Here is a 27,103-nt window from a genome sequence, read left to right on the forward strand (position 1 = left end):
CTAGCTCCTTGCTGCTACTTAATTGGACATAAGAGTAACAATAAATTTTTTGCCCATATCTCAGCAGCTGGGATTATAGGCATGAGTCATGATCTGGCACCCAGCTTCTGATACAAGAAACTGAACTTTCAGTCATGGGGCTTGAACTCAGGACCGAGGTGCTGTCTCTGGGCTCTTTTGCTCAAGGCTAGCGCTCTACCACTTTGAGCCACAGCACCACTCCTGATTTTTGAGTAGTTATTTGGATATAAGAGTCTCACAGGGACTTTTCTGCCTAGGTTGGCTTTGAACCACAACCCTCAGATCTCAGCCTCCTGGGTAGCTAGGAACACAGGCATGAGCCACTGGTGCATGGCTCATAGACTTTGAAATGACTCTTTTTTTATACACTCCATTTCTTTCTCTTGAGGTTGACATGGTGGTATTAATAATAGACTTAACTCGTTATGTCGAAAAACAAACTACAACTTTGTTGGGGGTGGGGAAGATGTGAAGGGATGGGAAGGGGAAACAAAGGAGGAGGCTACAATGCTTGATAAGAAATGTATTCATTATCTTGCCCATGTAATAGTAACCCCTCTGTACGGTATTTTCACAATAAAAAAATACGCTTATAAAATAATAGACTTAACTACTTCCAAGAAAACAAAAGATTTTATTGGTATGTATTGCTGTAGAAAAGGGCTTCATTTTGAAATTTCCATGTTTTTTTTTTTTGTTTTTTTTTTGGTCAGTTGTGGGGCTTGAACTCTGGGCCTGGGTGCTGTCCCTCAGCTTTTCAGCTTGAGGCTAGCACTGTACCACTTGAGCCACAGCGCCACTTCCAGCTTTTTCTGCTTATGTGGTGCTGAGGAATCGAACCCAGGGCCTCATGCATACAAGGCAAGTGCTCTACCATTGAGCCACCTTCTCATCCCTCCATATGTTTTTTGATTATATTAAACCTTCCTCTCTATTACGCTTTCTTTTTTTTTGGGGGGGGGTCCGGTAGTGGGGCCTGAACTCTGGGCCTGGGTGCTGTCCCTCAGCTCTTCAGCTCAAGGCTAGCGCTCTACCACTTGAGCCATAGCGCCACTTCCGGCTTTTTTCTTTTTGCTTATGTGGTGCTAAGGAATTGAACCCAGGGCCTCGAGCATGCAAGGCAAGCGCTCTATTACTGAGCCACCTTCCTAGCCCCTCTATTACTCTTTCTTATCATCAACATCCCTTTCCTTTTAAAAATATGATTTTAATGAGTTCCATTATGCTATTTTCATAAAGGCATATAATGAACAAATAGCATAGTCTCCACTTAACAACAAAGAGAAAATAAAATTTCTACCAAGAATTCACTGTAATTGAGTGAAAGTAAGCTATTTAAGCAATTATTATTTGGTTAAGAGATAGCTTCACATTTGCACAATTCAAATTTCTAAAACAAGAGCTATTTGAGTTTGGGGCTTGTTTTTTTAATGTATTTTATTCTACTTTCTGAACTTCAAAATCTTGTATACAGTTTTTTTGTTTGTTTGTTTGTTTTTGGGTCCAGTCGTGGGGCCTGAACTCTGGGCCTGGGCGCTGTCCCTCAGCTCTTCAGCTCAAGGCTAGCGCTCTACCACTGGAGCCACAGCACCACTTCCGGTCTTTTTTCTTTGCTTATTTGGTGCTGAGGAATCGAACCCAGGACCTCATGCATGCAAGGCAAGTGCTCTACCACTGAGCCACCTTCCCAGCCCCTGAACCTCAAAAGCTTGTAAAAGGCATGTTCAGCTAAGTTTCCAGTGCTTCTTGATCAGTCACCGTCCCATCATTCTCCCTCTTGAGGAGTTGTTGTTGTTTTAACAAAGAAAAAAACCCTCTTGTTCTATTTCTTTTCTTTTTTTTTTTTTTTGGTCGGTCGTGGGGCTTGAATTCTGGGCTTGGGCACTGTCCTTGAGCTCTTCAGCTCAAGGCGAGTGCTCTACTGCTTGAGCCACAGCGCCACTTCCAGTTTTCTAGTGGTTTATTGGAAATAAGAGTCTCACACACTTTCCTGTCCAGGCCGGCTTTGAACCTCCATCCTCAGATCTCAGCCTCCTGAGTAGCTAGGATTACAGGCGTGACCCATCGGCATCCAGCTTGTTCTATTTCTTGAAGGGTTGTTTGTTTGTTTGTTTTTTTGCTTAAAATCACTCAAAACACTAAAAGTTAACTTTTAAAGCCCAACCAAGCTGGGTACTGGTGGCTCACACCTGTATTCCTACTCAGAAGGATGAGATCAAGGATCAAGGTTTAAAGCCTACCTGGGGAAGGAAAGTCCATGAGACTATCTCCAATTAACCACCAAAAAGCCAGAAGTGGAGCTGTGGCTTAAGTGGAAAGAGGCTAGCCTTAAGCACAAAAGCTCAGGGGCAGCACCCAGGCATAGAATTCAAGTCCTAAGACTAGCACACACACACACAAACACCATAAAAAGAAAAGTGAGGGAAGGGGTGGGTTAAGAGGGATGGGTGAGAATGTTGAAACGGATGACATTGATCAAGATATATTCATAAATTGCTTTGTTAAATAGCAACTCCTTTGTACAACTACTTACAGGTAATAAAAAATTAAATATGTGGACCAAAAAAAAAAATGCAGGGGCTGGGAAAGTGGCTTAGTGGTAGAGTGCTTGCCTTGCATGCATGAGGTCCTAAGCTGGATTCCTCAGCACCACATATGCAGAAAAAGCTGGAAGTGGTGCTGTGGCTCAAGTGGTAGAGCACCTGCCTTGAGCTGAAGAGCTGAGGGACAGTGCCTAGGCCCAGAGTTCAGGCCCCACGACTGACTAAATAAATAAATAAATATAAAAATGCAGATTTAACTTTAACAGCTGATAGTGACAAAACTGTAAAAGGGAGTAATGTGTTAAATGAAAAAGAAATGTATGTTTAAAAAGTAGATCTTTGAATACCATGTATTAATATATGATATAAGCTGCATGCCAGTGAGCCATGTCTGTAATCATAGCTACTCATGAGACTAAGATCTGAGAATCCAAGTATGGAGCCAGCTCAGGCAGACAAATCTGTGAGACTTACCTCTAATTAACCAGCAACAAGCTGAAACTGGAGGTATGGTTCAAGCGACAGGATGCCAGTTGAGCAAAAAAAAAAAAAAAGTAAGTGGGAATGTGAGGCCCTGAATTCAGTTCTAGTACTGGCACAAAAAATGTTTAATAAGCCACAAATTGAAAACAAAGCCCAAAAGTTGATGATAGAAAGTTTTCTCATTGTGGAGGGGAAGGGGAAAAACAAATCGTTTAAATAAGGATACACGTGGACCCATTGCAACAATGAGATGTACAGGTCATTATGTCCAAAACGAACTTTACAACTTTGGTGCTGGGGGGGAGAAGGAGGATAGGGGGGGATGGGAAGGGGAAACAAAGGAGGAGGCTACAATGCTTGATAATAAATGTAGTCATTATCTTGCCCATGTAATTGTAACCCCTCTGTACAGTATTTTCACAATAAAAAAAAAAAGAAAGTTTTCTCATATGATGGGCTTTATGAATGTACTATTTACAAGGAACATCTCCCACAGGGGTGGTAAAATGCTTTCAATAAGAAATTCAAACTTCAGCCACTATCTTCTGACACACCATAACACAAGGAAAGACACAGAGAAGACTTATTGTGTGTGTGTGTGTGTGTGTGTGTGTGTGTGTTGATCCCAGGGCTTGAACTCAGGGCCTGGGTAGTATACCTGAGCTTCTTTTTTTTTTTTTTTCTTGTCAGTCATGGGCTTGAACTCGGGGTCTAGACACTATCTCTGAGCTCTTTTGCTCAAAGCTAGCACTTCACCACTTGGAGCCACAGAGCCACTTCCAGTTTTTTGGGTAGTTTAATTGGAGATAAGAGTCTCACAGACTTTCGGCCCAGGCTGGCTTTGAACTGCGATCCTCAGATCTCAGCCTCTTGAGTAGCTAGGACTGCAGGCTAAGACTTACATTTTTAAAAGGTTGTTTAAAAGAAATACAACAACAAATACACAACATAGTATGTGGCTACAAGCACACCTCTCCTTACATTCACCACTGGTGTGTATGCCAACCTTGACATGACAAAGTCCACCTAAAACAAGCAGCATTTCAAACAATTAATCTGCTACCATCTTGGACGCAACAATAAACATAAAACTTGCCTTGTTTATGCCCGACTCAGAAAACTTACATTTGGAAGCAATCCTTATTTGGTTGCTGCCTGCATGAACAGGGAATTGAAACCAAATTGTAACCAGATGCTCTACCCATTCAGGAAGCCTTACATTAGCTTAGAGGACCTCTCAGATTCCAAGTGACAGAAAGCACCACAGTACAAGACACTTGTAATTAAATAGTTAATGTGGGCACAGATAGAACTAATTGCAGTATGTCAGGATGTCTGAGAACTGGTCATCTTCTGGTAATCCTTTTTTTAAAAAAAAATTTATTTTTGGCTGGTACTGGGGGTTTCAACTCAGATCCGCATGGTCTCACTCAAGGCTTTTCTTTTTCTTTTTTTTGTGAAGGTCTTGGGGCTTGAAATCAGGGCCTGGGTGCTGTGTGTGTGTGTGTGTGTGTGTGTGTGTGTGTGTGTGCGTGCGTGCACACGCATATAATATTGCACTCCTGAGGCTTGAACTCGGGGCCTGGGTAGTGTCTCAGATTTTTTTTGTTCAAGGCTAGCACTCTGACACTTTAGCCACAGCTCCACTTCCATCTTTTTGCTAGCTAATTGACTTCCCTGCCTGAGCTGTCTTTGAATCAAGTTCCTCTTATTCCAAGCTCCTGAGTAGCTAGGAGTATAGGCATGCCCAGCTCCTTTCTATCGTTTTGCTGGTTAACTGGAGATAAGACTCACATATACTTTCCAGCCCAGACTGGCATTCAGCCTGAATCCTCAGAGCTCAGGCTCTTGAGCAGCTAGATTACAAAATAATCATGAGCACAGGTGCCCAGCTTAATTTTTTAAAATTAAAGCATTTATTTACCTAATAAAGAAACTATCAGAACAGAAATGTCCCATCAGAAGTTCTTTGAAGCTGCAGTGCTGGAAAGGGAGATGCTTGGTCCTCCCCACCTACACTTACCACTCCTTCCTGAGCTTAGCTCAGGCCCTCCTGGTATGAAGGTTCTACCCCTCCACTCCAGTCCTCTCATGCAGAGTCAAGACTCACCCACTCAACATGCCCACCAATGCAGTCAGAACTATCTTACAATCAGCATTTGCAAATCTGAAGCCCTCAGCACGTAATGGTCTCTTAAGCTGCTCTCTGACCAGTTTTCTCCACCTCAGCTAGCTGCAAGCAACTCCATCCATGCTAAGGCCCAGCCCCCTGGAATCACCTGAATGTCTGGTCCTCTCTCATTCGGCAACTTTTGCAACCTCTCCATCAGGAACTCCTGTTGGCGCTACCTTCAAAGTATTCCCAGCAAATCCCTCCACCTGGTCTCCTTGCTTCTGTTCTTACCCCAGTATAGCTTGTATTTTCAAACCAGGCACAGATAAATCCTTTAAACCTTGATCAGATCCTGTGCTCAAAATTCTACAGTAGAAATGAGGTGCAGGTGGCTCATGCCTGTAATACTAGTTATTGAGGAGGCTGAGATCTGAGGACTGCAGTTCAGAGGCAGTTTGAGCAGAAAACCCTGTGACAGTTTTAATCTCCAATTAAGCACCTAAAAGCCAGAAGTAGAACTGTAGCTCTAGTGGTAGAGAACTAGCCTATAGCACAAAAAACTCAGGGTTAGTGACCAGGCCTAGAGTTCAAGCCTGAGGACTGGTACAAAAACAACAACAACAACCCCCCAAACCCATCAGATTCTATACTCAAAATTCCACAGTACTATCCAGGTACTTGAGGCTTGTGTCTGTAACCCTAGCTATTAAAAAGACTAAGATCTGAGGACCAAGGTTCAAAACCAACTCAGGCAGAAAGTCTGTGATACCCTTATCTCCAATAAACTACCAATAGCCAGAAGTGGAACTGTGGCTCAAGTGCTAAAGGAATACCCTTGAGTGAAAATCTAAGGGGCAGTGCAGAGGCCCTGAGCACAAGCTCTAAGACCAGAGTGCTCATACAAGTGCACATGTGCATGAACGCGTGTGTGCGTGCGCACACTCACACACAAACTGCACAGTAGTTCCACATTTCATCCAGAGTAAAGCCTCAAGTCCTTGCAGTTTTGCAGATACTACACAATCCAGCTGTGTCTCTATGGCCGGTGTACCTTGTCACCTACTGTTACTGCTACCCTTTCCATCCCAGTCATGCTGGCTTCTACCTAAGGGCCTTAGAACTAGCTGCTCTCTTCTAGGAGAATAATCACCTGCTGTGAGGCAAAGATCTCCAAATCACTGCCTACTAATTGCTTTAACTTGTTTAATTCTTGGTTCTAATTCCCCCGGTATCGTATGAACACTCTATTCATTACCCAGCTGTACAGTACTGCTCATTTTTCTCAACCCAACAAGTCCAAACACACAGCATTATCCTGGGCAGAATGTGAGCTCCAGAAAAGCAGGAATCTTTGTTCTGAAGGAACAACAGGACCACCCCTTGCCATGGAGCAGATACATAGAGATCTGGATGCATGGCTAAAATAATAGAACGCCTAGAGTCAAGTCCAGTACCAACCTCTGGTATCATAAATAAAAAAAGAGTGAGACTTAAGGCAACTATAGTCTTACAAAATGTTTTCTAAATTCAAAATGTATAGTTTTTAAAATTAAAAATGTATGACAAAATGTATAGTTGTAGTTGAATTCATTCTCACTCGAGATTAAATTTCAAATATTTCCTTTTATGTTGTTGTTGATGATTGTGGGGCTTGATCTCAGGGCCTATGAACTGTCCTTGAGCCTCTTTGTGCTCAAGACTAGTGCTCTACCACTTGAGCCACAGAGCCACTCCTGGTTTTTGAGTAGTTAATTGGAGATAAGAGTCTCACAGACTTTTCTGCCTGGGCTGGCTTCAAATCACAATGCTCAGATCTCAGCCTCCTGAGTAGCTAGCATTACAGATATGAACCACTGATGCCTAGCCATTAATCTAAGATTTTTAACCTTCAAAGTTATTTTTGTAGAAGTCCTAAATATTAAGAAGAGAAAAAAGAAATAAAAAAACTCACAAACACAAATACTTTTATTCCTCAGAAAGCAAGTTTGTAAACATCTGAACTGTGAAACCATCCAAATGTTTGCCGTGGTAAAAATAGTAGCAGCAGCAGCAAAAAAACAAAAAAAAAATTCTAGCAACTATTTTATGTTATTATAATCTGTGATTTTGTTTATACTTCTTATCATTAACTAAAATGTATGACAGTCTAGCAGTATTCCAGATTCATTGCCCAATAGCTACCTAAAATTAAGGAGTATTATGCTGTTGGGTAAAGCAAATGATTTGATATCTTTATTTCTTTTTTTAAAATTATCTTTCATTATTATTATTATTATGGTGATGTACATAGGGATTACAATGACATGAATCAGATAATGAATACTATTACGGTGATGTACATAGGGATTACAATGACATGAATCAGATAATGAATACATTTCCTTCTGTACAGTTTCTTCCCTTCCCTCTTTCTCTCCCAGTCCCTCCCTCCCATCTCCACCCACAAGTTATCCAGGGAACTCTACTGCTGCACTTTTCTACCCTTTTCTCCTTGAGTTCTGTACACTCTCCACCACTCTCCCAAAGATATATATGTGAATATACCACACATAAAGAAGAAATAAATTACATCAATCAAAATTTTAAATAAAATTTTTAAAATGTTTTAAAAAGAAGAGAACTTTGGTTCAGTTGGTAGCTTTTGAATTCAAAAGCAATGTGAACTCAAAAAGGTTTGAAGCTGGGCTCAGTAGTAGAGGCCTGTAATACCAGTATCTAGAAAGCTGCACCAGAAAGATTGCAAATTCAAGGCCAGCATAGGACCTCCAAAAAAAAAAAAAAGAAAAGAAAAGAAAGGCCTGCCAGGATAATGCAGTATGTTCAAAGGTGCTAGGTAGAGGAAAATGAACAGTACTGTATAGCTGGGTAATTATATCAATATCACCTTATTGATATAATTAGAGCCAAGATTTAAAGAAGATAAAGCAATTAGTAGGCAGATGTTCAATATTTTTTAAGGTCCCAAAGGTGATAAATACATATAAAGAGTATAAAAGGCATCAGGCATCAGTGGCTCACACCTGTAATCCTAGCTACTGAGGAAGTTGAGATCTGAGGATCATGGTTTAAAAAAACTATGGCAGAAAGTCCGTGAGACTTGTCACCAATTAACTGCCCCAAAGCTGAGAATGGAGTTGTGGCTCAAGTGGTAGTAAGCTAGCCTTGAGCACAAAAGTTCAGGGACAGAGCCTAAGTCTTGAGTTGAAGCCCCAGGACAGGCACATATACACAAAAAGAAAACCCAAAAAGCAAAAAAAAATTTTTTTAAGTATAAAAGGCAATTTTTACTGTTTTAAGCATATATAACTGTGCATGTATGTAATTTAAAAAATATATAGCCTACAGGGCACTGGTAGTTCACATCTGTAATCCTAGTTGTTCAGGAGCCGGAGATCTGATGATTTAGGTTTGAAGCCAGCCTGCACAGAAAAGTCCATGAACTCTCACCTACAATTAACCAGCAAACTGCCAGACTGGAGGTATGGCCCTAGACAATCAGTTGTAACCAAAGAAGCCAAGCAAGAGCAAGAATCCCTGAGTAAAAGCTCCAGTACACACAGACTCTCTCTCTCACACACACACACACTCTCTCTCACACACACACACTCACACACACTCATTCATAAAGCCTGCAGAGATTAATATTGAGAAAGAATGATCAAGCCAGCAAATAGTTCTAGCTACTGAGCAGGATCATTAATCACAAATTGGAAGTAGGCTAGGGCAACATAATGAGACCTGTCTAAAAACAACAACAACAACAAAACCAAACCACAGGCTGGGAATGTGGCTTAGTGGTAGACTGCTTGCTAGTGCCAATGATGCCCTGCGTTCGATTCCTCAGTACCACATAAACAGAAAAAGCTGGAAATGGCACTGTGGCTCAAGTGGTAAAGTGTTAGCCTTGAGCAAAAGAAGCTCAAAGATAGTACCTAGGCCCTGCGTTCAAGCCCCAGGACTGGCAAAAACAAACAAAAAAAACCACAAGAAAACCTCATCTGGGCCCGGCTGCTATGGCCACGGTGTTCTGCTGTTCTCTGGCTTGCTTTAAACTATATATATATTATAAAGGTGATGTATGCCAGTCACCGCACCAGTGGCTCACACCTATAATCCTATTACTCAGGAGGCTGAGATCTGAGGATTGCAGTTCAAAGTCAGCCTGGGCAGGAACCTCTGTGAGACTTTTATCTCCAATTAACCACCAGAAAACTGAAGTAGTGCTGTGGTTCAAGTGGTAGAACACTAGCCTTTAGCTGAAGAGCTGAGGGACAGTGCCCAGCCCAGAGTTCAAGCCCCATGACTGACCAAAAAAAAAAAAGGTGATGTACAGAGGAGTTACTGTTACATAAGAGTACATTTCTTTTCAGACAATGTCACCCCTTCCCTCATTCTCTCCATTTTTCCCTCCCATCCCCACCTACAAGTTGTGTAACATTGTTGCATTCGTTCACCCTTTGTTCTTTCATTTCTGTGACCGCCCCCCCCCCCACCCTACCAAAGACAGGTAAACAAACAAACAAGACAAGAAGAAAACAAAAATACCCATAAAGAAAAAAAAGCTTTTGTTTCCATTTCCAGGAGTTCAATAAATAATATTTTATATGACAGATGCACATGGGAATTGCACCTTTGTGTTCCTCCCCTTTGGGTGTCCTCTGGTTGGCATGCTCTTATGAGAGAATGGATGAAGATTCCCCTTTGCTCCACTGAAAAGGTTACTGATGAGTGCAGTACCACATAAGCAAAAAAAGACAGAAGTAGCGCTGTGGCTCCAGTGATAAAGCGCTAGCCTTGGGCTGAAGAGCTGAGGGACAGTGCCCAGGCCCAGAGTTCAAGCCCCACAACCAACAGAATAAATAAATAAATAAATAAGAAGAGACTGGACTACAGAATACCCTGTATTGTGTTGTGCCAGTTGCTCATGCCTGCAATCCTGCCTACTCAAGAGGCTGAGATCTGAAGGTCACAGTTCAAAGACAGCTGGGGCAGAAGAGACTATGAGAATCTTATCTCAATTAACCAGCAAAAAGTCAGAAGAGGAGGAAGTATGGTTCAAATGGTATAGGGCCAGCCTTGAGCAGAAAAAAGAGAAGCAAGAATGTGAGGCCCTGAGTACAAGCCTCAGTATTGGCACAAAATCTAGCAATTACAACCTGACACAGACCTCAAAGAATTTTCTTTCTATAGCTGGAATATGTGCTAACTTTTCCCCCTATTGGAAAGCTTAGTAGTAGTAGGGAAAAGGTAAAGAGTTACCCTTCCACATGAGTTTATCATTTGCAATAGGGGTCACCGTAACAGAATCAGTAAGTGACAAGTCAGGCAGCTCAAGGAAATCGCCATCCAGTAAGAAGAGTAAAATGTCCTTCAGTCACAGTTTTGCAGTATACAGCATTTTCTGTATCACATTTTACTGGAACACAGCCATACTAGTTCATGTACATACTGGGTATGATGTTTTTGAGAATACTGGTAGATTATTTACAATGTGATCCTTTACAGAAAAAAAAATTTATAGACCCTGAGCTAAACATTTAAGGCCATCAACTGTGAATTATTAATGTCATAATTTTATCTTTGTTTGGTCTCCAACTACCTATGTATTCTTGGGAAGGTAGAGGAAAAAAAACACCACAGGAGGCTGAGATATGAAGATTTCAGTTCAAAGCCAGCCCAGGCAGAAAAGTCAATGAAACTCTTATCTCCAATTATCCACTCCCCCCTGCCAAAAAAAAAAAAATGTGGAAGTAAAGCTGTGGCTCAAGTGGTAGAGCACCAGCATTGAGAGAAAAAAAAATTAGAAACTGCAATATCTGCACTGTATCCCACAATGTGTCAAGCAGAATTGCTGAGAGGTGGAATCCAGACATCAGAGTATTTTGCCAGCTTCTCACTCCTGTAATCCTAACTGCTCAGGAGGCTGAGATCTGAGGATCAATCACAGTTCAAAGGCAGCCCAGGTCAGGAAAGTCTGAAACTTTTAATGTCTAATTAGCCAGCAAAAGCTAGAAGCTGAGCAGTGGCTCAAGTGGTTGAGCACTAATCTGAAGCAAAAAAGCTCAGGGACAGTGCCCAGGCCCTGAGTCTAAGTCCTAGAACTGGCATTGGGAACAGGGAGAAGCAGCTTTCAACAGATTTCAATGTGCAACTGCAATCAAGGGTGAAATCCAGCTAGGCACCAGTGGCTCACCCTGTAATCCTAGCTACTTAGGAGGCTGAGATCTGAGGATTGTTGTTCAAAGCCAGCCCAGGCAAGGAAAGTCTGTGAGACTCTTATCTCCCATTAAACACCAGAAAACCGGATGTGGTACTGTGGCTCAAGTGGTAGAGTGTTTGCCTTGAGCTGAAGAGCTGAGGGACAGTGACCAGACCCAGAATTCTAGCCCCACAACCGACAAAAAACAAAAAAGAAATCTACTACTGTGTTATAATTGACTTGAATGGAATCAGAAATTATAGTTGAAGCCATAGAAAATGAATGCCAGGATTCTGAGCATTTACACTGAAGTTCTTGCAAAATTAAAAATGCAGATAACCTACCATTTGAACTCCTAAAATATTTTAATGGAAATTATCTAGGTTAATAGCACTATGAGACCCTTAAGTCATAGTTAATATTCATATGCCAGGAAAAGCCTCTCTTCACAGGTAGGCAAAAGATGAGTTGATTTTTCTAACCAATCTGTGACATGATAATACATAAGGATTTGATCTCTGTCCCTGCTTTCTGACAAAAAGCAGCTGCTAAAACACTGGGAACTTCCCAAGTGACAGAGAGGGTTAAGTGACAGGAGCCTCTTTTGTTTTAATGAGATAGCTCTTGGTGAGATCTCAAACAGCTTCAAGATGGGACTTATTGATAGGAAAACTAACAGTTGATTAAAAGAAGCCTAGAACATTTGGCAGCATTTCCCCAAATTTTGGGGAAGAAAGAAGGAGCAGCAACTGGATCAATCATACATCATAAGGTTCCTTGAACACATCCACATGCTGGGAGATTGGAGTATCCTAGCTCCATTGCTTTGGAGCCTTCTGGACCTCATCCACCATCTACTGTCATCTGTGTTCTTTTTTTTTTTTTTGTCGGTCCTGGGGCTTTACCTCTGGGCCTGGGTGCTGTCCCTCAGTCCTTCAGCTCAAGGCTAGTGCTCTACCACTTGAGCTACAGCGCCACTTCTGATTTTGTGAGTGGTTTATTGGAGCGAAGAGTCTCAGGAACTTCCCTGCTTGGGCTGGCTTTGAACCGCGATCCTCAGATCTCAGCCTCCTGAGTAGCTAGGATTACAGGCTTGAGCCACCAGAGCTTAGCTCATCTGTGTTCTTGATATACTCACTGCCAGCTCACTTATTCAAGATATCTGGTTTATAAATTAACTCAAATGTTGGCTTTTCCCTTTGCCCAGTGCCAAACTATTTTCCATTTATTCACAACAAATTGATCGGCATGCCCAGAAAGAAGAAAATCAAATGGGCCAATGTTTTATAAGTTTTAACGAGGATGATGTAAAAATCCACAAAACTGCCAGGCTAGGAACTGAACTCAGAGCCTTGAGCTTGCTAGGCAGGAATTTACCAGTTGAGCCATACACTCCTAGTCCTTCTTTTTGAGGTTGGTCTCATTTTATACCTAGGGTAGCCTGGGCTGCAATCCTAATTGTATTTTCCTGTGTCACTGGAAATGACAGGCCAGCACATCCAGCCACTGTCTTCCTCTGTAGTTGAGATAATAGGTTGTGCCACTTCACCCTAGCTATTAGTTGAGATGGAGTCTTGCAAATCATTTTCTTCTCCAGGTTGGCCCCAAACAGTGATTCCCCAATCTCTGCTTCCCAAGTAGCTAGAATTACAGGCCTGGCTCCAATCATAATTTAATTATAATCAGTTCAATCACAAATAAACAAAAATGCAATACTGCTTCTTTGCATGACAAAGTACATCCTCATAAGCCAAGCTTTTCAAACTCTGTTGATTTTCATTCTTTTTGCACTTGCTTTTCTGGTTAATTTTCTGAAATTGATTTCCCTGGGCTTGATTCCTAGCAACTACAAAACATTCTAGCCTTCACTGTTTCTATAAACTAATGTCTGGGACCTTACATCTGACTTCCATTTAGTTCACTTGCATTCAGCACTTGGTTTTACAGTCACTCACACTCCTCCTTCACTTCTTGTTTTCTTATTATGTCTAACAGGTTCACTCCAAACTTGCTAATATTATGTTAGTCCAGACGGCTTCCAACTGGTGGTTCTTTGGCCTCAGCCTCTAGAGTACTGGGATTACAGATGCATGCTTCCTTCTCCTGGACTTGAACTCAGAGCCTCACTCTCCCCATCAGCTGTTTCACTCAAGGCTAGCTTTCTACCACTTGAGCCATACCTCCACTTCACCTTTTTGTTAGTTAATTGAAGATAAAAATCTCATTAACTTTCCTGCTTGAGTTGGCTTCAAATCATCAGATCTCAGTCTCTTGAGTAGCTAGGATTACAGGTGTGAGCTATGAGTGCTCAGTACATTTTTTTCTTTGTATGCCAGTAAATGAGGCTTGAACTCAGGGCTTCACATTCTTTTTTTTTTTTTTTTTTTGGGGGGGGGGCCGGTCATAGGGCCTGAACGCTGGGCCTGGGCGCTGTCCCTCAGCTCTTCAGCTCAAGGCTAGCTAGCACTCTACCACTTGAGCCACAGCGCCACTTCCGGCTTTTTTCTTTTTGCTTATGTGGTGCTGAGGAATCGAACCCAGGGCCTCAGGCATGCAAGGCAAGCGCTCTACCACTGAGCCACCTTCCCAGCCCCGAATCTCACTGACTTTTTGGCCAGGGCTGACTTCTCCGCTCTCACATCTCAGCTGCCTGAGTAGCTAAGATATAGGTGTGAACACGGTTGCTTGACCCCATGTACTTTTTAAATTTAAATTGAGCATTTGTGCTGCTCATGAATAAAATCAGCCTTACCAAGTAGGAAAAGAACCTTGGGGCCATCAAGTTTTCCCCCCAAAACTACTACTTCAAATACACCAACACAATACTTGTAGTCATGGCCTCAGTCACCCAGGCCTGCTGATGAAAAGCCAGCCTATGTTTATCTAAGAAGAGCTGCTTTTCCCCCTAGGAGAAAACTGGGTAGACTAGTAAAGTTAGAAGGTAAAAGGTCAAACTTTTGGCATGATAATTTATTTTTGTAACTGTGGGAAAGTCCTTAACTTCCCTAAAAATTAGAGAAATGTTTTTGCTGTTCTAATTTGGTTAGGCCAGGCCACAGGTAGATAGAAACCTCATATTCTCTTTATTTCTTGGTTGTATGTGTCTATGTGTGCAAGAGTAAGTCTTGTAGCTTGAACTCAGGGCCTGCCTGGGTATACTGTACCTGAGCTTTTTTGTTCAAGGCTAGTATTTCACCACTTGAGCCACAGCTCCACTTCTGGCTGTGTGTGTGTGTGTGTGTGAATTGGAGATAAGAGTCTCACAGACTTTCTGCCCAGGCTGGCTTCAAAGTGTGATCCTCAGATCTCAGCTTCCTGAGTAGCTAGGATTATAGGTGTGAGCCACTGGCGCCTGGCTTTCTTGGAAATTTTTTTTTTGGGGGGTCCGGTTGTGGGGCCTGAACTCTGGGCCTGGGCACTATCCCTCAGCTCTTCAGCTCAAGGCTAGTGCTCTACCACTTGAGCCACAGTGCCACTTCCGGCTTTTTTTTTTTCTTTTTGCTTATGTGGTGCTAAGGAATCGAACCCAGGGCCTCAGGCATGCCAAGGCAAGCGCTCTACCACTGAGCCACCTTCCCAGCCCCCTTTCTTGGAAATTTTTAAAGACACACCTGCCTAGGCAATGGTACGGCATGCTTATAAACATAGCACTTAGGCAGGGAAATCTGCAATTTGAAGCTAGCTTGGGCTACATAAGATACAAAAAGTGTACCAAAAGCTAGTTGCTAGTGGCTCAGACCTGTAACCTAAGCTACCCAGGAGGCTAAGACTAAGTATCACCAATCTAAGCCAGCTTAGGCAGAAAAGTCTGTGAGACTCTTATCTCCAGTTAACCAACAAAATTCAGGAAGTGAAGGTGTGGCTCAAGTTGTAGAGCTCAAGGCTTGAAGAGAAAAGCCAAGTAAGAGAACAAGGCTCTGAATTCAAAATACAGTAACAGCCAGGCACTGATGTCTCATGCCTATAATCCTAGCAACTCAGGATGCTGAGATATGAGGATCAAAGTTTAAAGCCAGCACAGTGAAGGAAAATCCCTGAAACTCTTTGAAAGAGGAGACCACACATTCATCCCAGGGGACCACGCAGAGGCAGGTAGGCACAGGAGAAAGATTATTATAAGGTTTATTAGAGGAGCCATATTTGCCCCAAGAGGGAGCATATGGCCTCTGCCACCATCCAAGGAGCAGGAAGGTCTGAGGGATAGAAAGTGAGGTAGATGGGAGTTCAGGTGGGTCTGGGCGGAGAGAGGGAGGGGCCAGCTGTTGGTGGGAACTCCAGGAATGGGAGGGGGCCCAGGTGTGGGTGGAGCTGAGGACCAAAGGTGAGCATAATACTCTTATCCCTAATTAATTACAGAAAAAGCTGGAAGTGGGGCTGTGGCTCAAGTAGTATAGCACTAGCCTGGAGCAAAAGGAGCATAGGGACAGAGCCTAGGCCCTGAGTTCAAGACCCAGGACCAGTAAAAAACAAAAATAACAAACAGTACTAGTGCGTGTGCACCCCCTTTCCCCACAAAGATACCAAGAACAATCACCAAAACTCACGTGACAAATAAGATACCTGTATTCAATGGGTTTGGTGACAAGTCTATCCCAACTTTTGCTATTTGGAAATTCTTTTCTGTAAGAAAATGTCAACATAAATTCCATTTTATCAATGGTTCAATATTTAACAGCTTCCAAAGCTAGTGTTTGCTTTCCTTACTCCCTGCTGTGAAAACAGACCAGCAGACTTTAGTTCTGTCCCTAGCTAGATTTTAGACCACAAATACAATATTGTTATGTGTTAAGCTTCTAACTGTGGGGGATTGTTTCTGTCATGCAAAACTTAAAAAGCACATATTGTATCTAGCTTATCTATTATTTCCAATATTTTTTTCTGGCTGACAAGGAGGAAGTAGAGAAGGGGAAAATGAGCCAGTTCATAATAGTAATCACTTCCTAATTCTGACTTTTAAAATAGCATGACTTTAGTCATGTTTGGTGATATTCAATATGAGGTTGCCCCTAAAAATAAAATGTTTTTGATATTCATTCAGCGATTAAAAACAATCTCATAATCCTTTCCTTCAACTCCTTCATAGACTTCAAGCCCAGTATGGGGGTGGGGGTAGGGGGAAACAAATGAAACTTTTTAGCTAGGCACTGATGGCTCATGCCTGTAATCCTAGTCACTCAGGAGGCTAAGATCTAGAATCGAGATTCAAAGCTAGCCAGGCAGCAAAGTCACTGAGGCTCTTATCTCCAATTACCTAGCAAAAAGCCAGAAATGGAGCTGTGGCTTAAGTGGTAGAGGGCCAGCCTTGAGTGGAAGAGTTAAGCAAGAGCTCAAGGCTCTGAGTTCAAGTACATACACAAAACCCCCTAGTTTGGCAAAGGATTGTTTACTATCAGACATCAACCAATCTGAAGTGCCTGTCTCTCATAGACATGCATAGACATGCACCCCTAATGTAGTGGTTGTTCCTATCTTCCCCATTTCTGTGTATATGTTTCTTCATTCGTTTATGTTGGCCTCCTTAGCTGGACACTCTTCTTGTGATAAACACACACATCAATGTCACCTTTCTTGAGGGAATTACCTGAACTCTGGGTCTGGGCGCTGTCCCTCAGCTCTTCAGCTCAAGGCTAGCACTCTACCACTTGAGCCACAGCACCACTTCCAACCTTTTCTGCTTATGTGGTGCTGAGGAATCGAACCCAGGGTCTCATGCATGCAAGGCAAGCACTCTACCACTGAGCCACCTTCCTAGCCCCTGTCTTTGATTAATTCATCAGTTGCTCCAGCTTTTCTAATTCTCTAAAGTTGTACTTTGTATCTCAACTATGACATTTGTCACTGACAGTCACTGCCTTTAGATGTGGATAGGGAAGTCAGACTTAATTGTCCTTGAAGAGAAGGGTACAACTGCTTAAGGATTCACACAAGTAAATAGTCTTTTGGGGGGGGGGGAAGGGGGGTGGGAGGGAATGGTACTGGTCCTAAGGCTTGAGTACAAGACTTGGACACTGTTCCTGAGCTATTGTGCTTAAGGCTAGTGTTCCATCACCTGTGCCACAGCTCTATTTCCAGCTTTTTGCTGGTTAATTGGAGGTAAGAGTCTCATGGACTTTCCTCCCTGGGCTGGCTCTGAATTGCCATCCTCAGATCTCAGTGTCCTGAGTTGCTGGGATTACAGGCATGAGCTACCAGCACCCACCTATGTTTTCTGTCTTGTTATCTTGCTGTAACTAAATAATTCATCAAGAGGTATAGAAAACATCTTCTTGGGGCTGGGAAGTTGGCTCAGTGGTAGAGTGCTTGCCTTGCATGCATGAGGCCCTGGGTTCAATTCCTCAGCACCACATAAGCAGAAAAAAAAAAGCCAGAAGTGGCGCTGTGGCTCAAGTGGTAGAGTGCTAGCCTTGAGCTGAAGAGCTGAGGGACAGTGCCCAGGCCCAGAGTTCAGGCCCCACGACCAGACCAAAAAAAAAAAAAAGAAAACATCTCAGGCTGGGAGGGTGGCTTAGGGGTAAAGTGTTTGACTAGCATGCATGAAGCACTGGGTTCAATTCCTCAGTACCACAAAAGCTGGAAGTGAAATTGTGGTTCAAGTGGTAGAATGCTAGCTTTGAGCAAAAGAATCTCAGGGAACCGTGGCCAGGCCCTGACTTCAAGCCCCAGGACTGGCAAAAAGTGAGAGAAAGAGAGAGGAAAAAGAGAAATAAAAAGAAAACATCTTCTTGAGCTGGTTGCAGTATTGTATACCTTAGTTCTAGGTACTTGGGAAGATGAATCAAGAATTCAACACCAGTCTAGGCAACAAAACAAGATTTGTCTCAAAGAAGAAAAGAAGGAAAAATCTACTTTGTGTGATGTTTCTTTTTTATCACTACTTTGCTATTTTATGCTATAAACTCACAACTCTTGTGGAAAGAAGTCAAAAAAGAATTTATTGGGCAATAAAAATAGAGAAAAACATGGTATTCCACATAAACTGGTCAACTGGTCCAACAATCATCAGGGGCTTCCGCTTACCAAATCACAACAATAACAGTCTTTAAGCATTATATATTTCCTTTACTGTAGTAACAGAGTTCATTCTACTAAGAAGCCATGTGATTTTAGCCATGTATTATCATTGCCATTCTGATTAAGCATATTACTATACTGCTAATAACATGCGTTGAGTTCAGCTGTTGGCTATACCTGTTGAAGTGAAGGGCAATTTCCAATTAGCCACACAAATTTGGATAGGAAGGGTATGAAATAAGGACACAAATAATCCTCATACTTTAATTCAAAGGCTTTCTACTTTCTCTAATAAAGCTTGTGTGTACGTGTGTGTGTGTGTGTGTGTGTGTGCCAGTATTAGGGCTTGAACTCAGAGTTTCACACTCTTGGCTTTTACACTCAGGTTAGCCTATACCACCGCTTGAGACATACCTCCACTCTACCACTAGAGTCACAGCTGTAATTCTGGCTTTTTACTGATTAATTAGAGATGAGTCTCTCTCAGATTTATCTGCTCAGGCTGGCTTTGAACCAGGATCCTCAGATCTCAGCCTCTTGAGCCTGACTTTAGGTCAAGTTTTCATATCCACCATGTAGATGTAGAATGACCAACTTCATGTCTAGCACTACACCTTTCTCAGTAACACATTCCTACAGCCTCCTCTAGCACACTATCAACAGGATTCTGTGGGGGTGAGGAGTAAGTCAGAGAATGCAGTATAAACCAGCCTAAAGAGATTTGAATCTTTCAACCAATATGAAATAGAAGAATGGTGGAGAGATGGATAGATCTACAGACACTAAAGAAAAGGTAGTTTATTTTTTAGAATGAAGGAATTCAACTTTTCCCTGCATTGTTAGAGTAGCCTTCTATCTTCTATGACCTTCTAAAGTATATTCTGGTATCTACAGGAAATTAAGTTTCATCTTTTTGTTATTGTGCTGATCCTGGGGCTTGGACTCAGGGCCTGGGCACTGTCCCTGAGAATTTTTGCTCAAGGCTAGCACTACCATGAGCCACAACTACATTTATGGCTTTTTTGTTGGCTAATTGGAGATAAAGAGTCACATAGACATTCCTGTCCAGGTTGGCTTCAAACTGCAATCCCCAAGGTCTCAGCCTTCTGAGTAGCAAAGCTGGTGTAAGCTGCTAGCACCCAGTCTTGAGTTAAACCTTAATCCTACCATTGTGATTATAGTGATATGTATGTTTCGATGGAGACAAAATTACTATATTGCTAAAGAACTGCATAATACTTCCCATTTATTTATTCATTATACTCTACCCCCATTATGTTTCTGATATGAAAATATTTTGCTTATGAGCATAACCTTAAATTTAAAAAGGAAGTTTTTTAATGATTAAAAAAGACAAAGAGACTAGGCACCAGTGACTCATGCCTAGAATCCTAGCCATTTAGGAGGTTGAGATCGGAGGTTTGTAGCTTAAAGTCAGCCTGGGAAGAAAATCCTTTTGAGACTCATTTCCAATTAAGCAGCAAAAAGCCAGAAGTGGAGTTGTGGCTCAAGTAGTAGAGTGCCCACCTTGAGTAGAACAAGTCAAATGAAAGCTTGAGGCCCTAAGTTCATGCTTTAATTCCAGTGTACACATACATACAAATGACAACGTATAAAATAACATGTATACTAAAAACATATACATATAAATTTTTCTTATATGACTTAATAGCAACAAAATTACCCACCAGTGTGGGCAGAAGTGTTACACTGCTATCCTTTTCAGTTTAAACTTTCTTAAAAGAACTCATGAAGGGCTGGGAAGTTGGCTCAGTGGTAGAAGCGCTTGCCTTGCATGCCTGAGGCCCTGGGTTCAATTCCTCAGCACCACATAAGCAAAAAGGAAAAAAGCCCGAAGTGGTGCTGTGGCTCAAGTGGTGGAGCGCTAGCCTTGAGCTGAAGAGCTGAGGGACAGCGTCCAGGCCCAGAGTTCAGGCCCCACGACCGGACCCAAAAAAAAAAAAAAAAAAAAGAACTCATGAAGCCTACATTGTTGCAATGGTTGTTCTGTACAGTATGTTGTCGCTGAAAGCAAGATTCTCTATGTCTATGGGCCCTGACTCATAGCCTGGGCATCTCTCAGTTCTAACAGCAGTCCCGTCTCTAACTTCATGCTGCTTCTGGAAGGGAACCCCTGTTTGCAAAATGCAAAGAGAAAGGAGAGGAGTGATTTCAGAATAGCAGAACTTCACTGGTGAAATAAAATACTTCCCTTTTGCTGCATTCTTTTTTATTTTTCAATTGCATTTAGAGTATGGCAGTGGACCATAGAAAGCTTGTAGGAACCCTGAACCACACCCAGGCACTGGGAAAGAATCTAGCTTCTGGCTGGGTGGTAGAAAAACAGGAGCAGGCTAGGAAGGGGATGCTCTTGCCTTCAGCACGTCTAGAACCTGGGAAGAGAACAAGCTAGGGCCACAAGGCTACAAGAAGGGCTCAGCTCTCCTGCTTCAACATTGGGATTGACCCCACCCAGGGCATCATACCACACATGCCCTGTTGGCCAAGTAAGGACAGAGAGATACCACAAGTGAGAAGATCTTGGTAACTAAGGACTGCCAAGTCAGTTCTAGTCATCTTGAATGTCAGTTTGTTGGCTTGCAGGGAGATTTACCTCCATTCAGAAACAACAGGGAAACAGCTACATACAATTTCTATTTCTAAGAAGAATTTTTTAGCAGATGCTTCCTGTCACATGATTGTAAGTCTATCACACAGTGGAATTTCATTTCTACTTGAAAGACTCAATTTCTTACTAATTAGCTCTCCTAAATATTGGTAACATTAAAACAAAATCCATGCCTATCTCAACAATGCTACTTTACTCAGGAAAATAAGTATTGCTTACTCTCCTGAACTTCTTTGCCAAAAAAAACCCCAACAAGACTGGGATGGGGAGAGGGGCAGAATTATTTTTTATTTTAACAAAACAACAGTCTAATACTAGAAAATTAGTGACAGGCAAACATTTCTTAACTTTGTTCAGCAGGAACAGAAGGAAAAGAGAAATGTTTGCTTTCTCAGTGGCTGCATTTTCAAATATCACAAATGTTACTTATATCCTTTTGGCTCTTAAAAAAACAACAACAACAAAAATCAGAGGGGGGGGATGGAGAGGAGATGGGAAGGGATGGGAAGGGGAAACAAAGGAGGAGGCAACAATGCTTGATGAGTAATGTACTCATTACCTTGCCCATGGAATTGTAACCCCTATGTACGGTATTTACACACACACACACACACACACACACATACACACACACACACACACACACACACAAATCAGACAAATTTGCATTGTTTAAGCCCAGAGGAAGTCTCCTAGAAAAGCTAGAAGCCAAAAGTTATTCCTATTTTAGTCTTGAAAGTGAAAAGTACAAGGAGAGGTTTATTGTTCCTAACTTTAAAGTAAAACCAAATTTTTGCCACTTCTATCTCGGGATGCAGCAGTATGCAGCGAGTCACACAGTCTGCAAATAACATAAGATCTGCCAGAAAATGAAACTACTTACCTTCGTAAGAGGACATGACTCCACACACACTGAAAACCAGCCCGCTCTGGCTTAAGGAGAAAACATCTGACTTTACCCAGTTCAAGTTCATATGATCAAAGCCTCCATCCAGGCTTTAAAGACATTGGGGTGACAAGAGATCCACCGATCAGCCAGGAGCTCTGGTCAGTGCATGGTGTGTGTGTGTGTGTGTGTGTGTGTGGACTTCAGTGAATTCTGAACAACTGCTGAACAACTCCAGAGACAACCCCATGCACAGTATGCCACACCTCCCCAGAGGATGGGCTTCTGCCCTGTGCTCAGAGACCAAGTCTGCGAAGATGGAGAGATGTCTATTTATTGCAGCAAAATAAACAACAATGAAGACGCATGGACCCATTGAGTGCACTAGAAATACAGCTGGGAACAGGATAGTTTATACACTGACTAATGCCTGAGCTATTAGTAATCTTCTAAAAAAGTTAACATGAAAAATACTTTGTTCCCCTTTAACTGGATGCCTGCCTGGACAAAAGATGTCACAGAGTCTAAAGCTTAAGAACTAACATCTCAGTTCCAATGACCTCAAATGGTATTTGGCTACTTCTGACTTTCCTTTTTACCATAATTAATTGATTGTGGAGAATAAAAAGGTCAGGATGAATAAATACCATACAGCAACTGTCTAAGGAAACCAAGCAGTGTGTGTGTGTATGTGTGTTTGTATGTGAAACTTGCATTGTCTCTAAGCATTTTCACTTAAGGTTACCACTCTACCATTTGAGCCACAGCTCCACTTCTGGCTTTTCTGGTGGTTAATTAGAGATAAGAGTCTCATGGACTCTCCTGCCTAGGCTGGCTTCAAACTACAATCCTCAGATCTCAGCCTCCTGAGTAGCTAGGATTACAGATGTGAGCCACCAGCACCTGTCAGAAACCATGCTTTCATATAGCATATTAGAATATTAAGTGGTAAGACATTTATTTCTTACTGTATTAAGTGACTTATAAAATCATTATAATTTCACATAATTAGATCAGGATTTTGCATTTTTCTTAAAGCCCTGAACAATGAGGAAATGTCAGAATTAAAATATTGATGAAATCACAGTGATAAATATAGCTCTGAGGACCCATTCCTAATCAGAGGGTCCAGTACAGCATCTCTCAGTCTACGGTACACCAGGCTCACCCAGACACATGGGGGTAGAATGGCTGGGTCCCGTCTCCAAATTCATATTCAATGGGTATGCAGGGGGCCACACAATGTGCTTCTAATAGGTTTCCAAGTGATGGTGATGCCACTGCTGGTCTGGACCTAAGCTTCAGGAACCAACAAAACTGCTGGGGCAGACTGCCTGTTCTCATTGAAAGTGCATGCTCACTTCCACAGGAATGCATGGCTGAGAGGAGATGGCAGGAGTTCCTTCTTCACTTCAACATAAATATATATTTGCAAGGGACTCTTACCAACTTATGCCTGCTCATCAGGAAATGTGCTTCATCCATCATCTTTTAATAAATTTGGGTGCAGGAGCTGGGAATGAGGCTTAGAGCCCTTGTCTTCTAGCATGTGTAAGGCCCTGGGTTCAATCTCTAGATCCACCAAAAAAAAAAAAGTTTCCATATAAAGCATGAGTACGAGCTGGGAAGGTGGCTCAGTGGTAGAGCGCTTGCCTTGCATGCATGAGGCCCTGGGTTCGATTCCTCAGCACACCACATAAGCAGAAAAAAAAAAGCCGGAAGTGGCGCTGTGGCTCAAGTGGTACAGTGCTAGCCTTGAGCTAAAGAGCTGAGGGACAGCACCCAGGCCCAGAGTTCAGGCCCACAACCGGACCCAAAAAATAATAAATAATAAATAAATAAAGCACGAGTACATTTTACAACTCATTTGAAAAAATAAAAAAACTAGATCTTAAAGAAAAGAACTCAAAGAAGCCAGGTGCTTCTATAATCCTAGCAACTGTGGAAGTTAAGGTCTGAGTTCAAAGCCAGCCTAGTCAGAAAGTTCATAAGATTCTTATCTCCAATTAATCACCAAAAAGCTGAAAGTGGAGCTGTGGCTCCAGTGGTAGAGTACCATCCTTGAGAGAAAATGCCAGTGTAAGCACAAGGCACTGAATTCAAGCGTCAGTACTAGTATGAGCACAAGCATGCATGCATATACCCACACATCTCAAAGAAATCTAAGGTTTTCTTTTATTTCCTTGACAAACTCTACTGGTATTTGTTTACCTTTTTCCATGGCAGGGAAGTGTTTAGATTTCATTCCAAGAACACTTAAGAGTTTGAACAAATTTCAGTAATGTAAAAACCAGAAAGTTCCTTGTCACAAAAACTGCCCAGATGTCTGTACTTCTGAGAGCAATGTTTAAACTAAAGCCTAGGTTTGGTACTCAAACAAATTTTTCCCTCCTTCCCTCCCTTCCTTCCTTTTTGTCTTTCTTTCTCTTTCCTTCCTTCTTTCTTCCTTCCTTTCTCTCTCTCTTTCTATTCTTTCCTTCTTTCTCTCTGTTCTCTTTCTTTTCTTCTTTTCTCTCTATAGCTAATCTTTACTTAGTGCCCAGTTTTACATTAAACAGATTCCCTGCAGCTTGTCATAAAACCTAAACTGTGAGATATTAAGTTATTACTAGCACTCTACCTCTTGAGCCACAGTTCCACTTACAGTTTGGGGTTGTTTTGTTTTGTTTGTAGTTAACTGGAGATAAGAGTCTTAAAGACTTTCTTGCCCGGGCTGGCTTCAAACCACAATCCTAAGATCTCAGCCTCCTGAGTAGCTAGGATTACAGGTATGACCCGCACCTGGCCAGTTATTACTATCTTATAGGAAAAAAATCACTCTATAAGTAATTATATATTATCTCTAATTTACTGAGGAGAAAAACTAGGCTTAAGACAATGAATGGTACTTTTTTTATATAGATGAAAGCTAAAAAAATCAAAATACAGTGTTAAAATGAACTCAGGTTAGAGTTCAGTGGTAAAGCACATGTGTTTAGCATACCTGAGGCACTAGGCTCAAGCTGCAACACACATACACACACACACACACACACACACACCCCACAAATATAACACGGTGAACACTCAATTGTCTACAAGTAAATAATGTGCAATTATATGTAACAACTACCACAAACAAAATAATAACTTCTAGAGCCAGGTGCCAGTAGGTCAGGCCTGTAATCCTAGCTACTCAGGAAGCTGAAATTTTTACAATCACAGTTCAAAGCCAGCCGGCGTAGAAAAGTCCATCAGACTCTGTTTTCCAAAATAACAAGCAAAAACCAAATTGGAGTCATAGCTCAAGTGGTAGAGCACACTACCCAAGCAAGCTGAGAAAGCACAAGGCCCTGAATTTAAACCCTACTCCCAACTAAATAAACAAAGAAACAAATAGATAAAAAACATCTAGGGGCTGGGAATATGGCTTAGCGGTAGAGTGTTTGCTTAGCATGCATGAAGCTCTGGGTTCAATTCCTCAGTACCACATAAACAGAAAAAGCCGGAAGTGGTACGGTGGCTCAAGTGGTAGAATGCTAGCTTTGAGCACAAAGAGGCTCAAGGACAGTGCCTAGGTCCTGAGTTCAAGCCCCAAGACAGGCAAACAAAACAAACAACATCTAAGCTGCTAAACATTGGTCTCAGATGTTTCTCACATAATATAGCACTTACAGCAACCAAAAATCCTAGGTACTTACCCGAGTAAAATGAACACTGACCCACAAAAACCTGAACCTCAGTGTTCACAGAAGTTTTGTTCAAAAACCAGCAAACAGGCCAGGTACCAGTGCCTCCCACCTGTACCTAGCTACTCAAGAGGTTGAGATATAAGGATCAGTTTGAAACCAGCCCAGGCAGTTAACCACCAAAAAGCCAGAAGTGGCACTGTGGCTCAAGTGTAGAGTGCTACAGCACTGAGCAAAAAGAAGTCCAGAGACAGCACCAAGACCCAGAGTTCAAGGCCCAAGATCAGCGAGCGCGCGTGTGCGCCCATGCACACACACACACACACACACACACACACACACACAATCACCGAACACTGGAAACATGCACTTAGGTTTCAACTACTAAATGCACAAACAACTCAGTTCTAAAGTATATCTACATTGACGTACCACCCAATAAGGAATGACTGAGATGGGATGTGTGGCTCAGGTGGTAGTGCTAAGCCAATGAGTGAAAGCGTCAGATTCTGAGTTTGAGTTCCAGCTCAGGGAGGACATTGCCATAGCCATTAGAAAGAAGCCAACTTAAAAGGCTCCATTAGGTATGATTCCATATGACATTGTGGAAAAGGCAAACTCCTAGTGATTGAAAAGATCCAGTCCATGGTGCCAGGAGCTGTAGCAGGGGAAAGGGCAGACCACGAAAGGTTGTAACAAAATTGTGGAAAACAAAACTGCTGTGTACCCTTACTGCAGTGGTGGTTACAGGATTATGTGCATGTGGTAACACTCAGGATTGGCCCATGATTTACAGTTTGTGAATTAGCTCTCATTTCTCAAAAAGAAGAAAGGGGTAGGCATAAGACCTATTTATTCTATTAAAAAAGTAAGCAGGGGCTGGGAAGGTGGCTCAGTGGTAGAGCGCAAGCCTTGAGCTGAAGAATTGAGGGACAGCGCCCAGGCCCAGAGTCCAGGCCCCACGACCGGACCCAAAAACCAAAAACCAAAAACCAAAAAAACAAATGTGGCTAAGGCTGGAAGATCATAAGCTTGAGAGCAGACTGGGCTACATAGTGAGACTGTTTCAAGAAAAACAAAGCAAAGTAAAAGGTGAGGAGACTGCTGGTTTATCTTGGAGTATGAACTCAAAGCTAAATGAGGTCGAGTAGCAGCATTGCCCTGCACATCTTCAGCTGTAAAGATGATCTTTGGTTAATTTTATTCATAGTCTATAAGTTAATAAATCTTGACAACTGGACGGCTGGCGTTCACACTTGTAATCCTAGCTACTCAGAAGGCTGAGTTCTAAGAATCCTAGTCAGAAGCTACCTGGTGGAGACAAATCGGAGAGACTCTTATCTCTAAAAAGAAGAAGTGGAGATGCGGCACAAGTGATAAAAGTGACAGCCTTGAGCAAAAAAAAGCTAAGCAAGAACTCACCCTAAATTCAAGCCCAGTGCTGGGAGGGGGGAGGGAGAAAGCGAGAAAGTGGGGGAGGGGAGGGCCGGGAAGGTGGCTCAGTGATAAGAGTCCTTGCTCCTCATTCCTGAGGCCCTGGGTTCGATTCC

General features: G+C 42.2%; 1 protein-coding gene across 2 annotated transcripts in view; it reads right to left on the reverse strand.

The window, feature by feature from the left end:
* Window positions 1-27,103, reverse strand: part of Fgd4 (FYVE, RhoGEF and PH domain containing 4) — a 141,713-nt gene that overhangs the window by 67,442 nt on the left and 47,168 nt on the right. The window contains exon 1 of one of the 2 annotated variants that reach the window (XM_042677677.1): window positions 21,883-22,011. The exons of the other annotated variant lie outside the window; for it this stretch is intronic. Within the exon in view, the coding sequence (XP_042533611.1) occupies window positions 21,883-21,973 (91 nt within the window). The 5' untranslated portion in view covers window positions 21,974-22,011. Of the gene's footprint in view, window positions 1-21,882; window positions 22,012-27,103 lie in introns of those variants that run through there. 2 annotated transcript variants of the gene reach the window in all.

The sequence above is a fragment of the Dipodomys spectabilis genome, unplaced genomic scaffold, assembly GCF_019054845.1.
Source record: "Dipodomys spectabilis isolate Male_0828 unplaced genomic scaffold, ASM1905484v1 ptg000039l, whole genome shotgun sequence".
Classification (NCBI taxonomy): Eukaryota; Metazoa; Chordata; class Mammalia; order Rodentia; family Heteromyidae; genus Dipodomys; species Dipodomys spectabilis.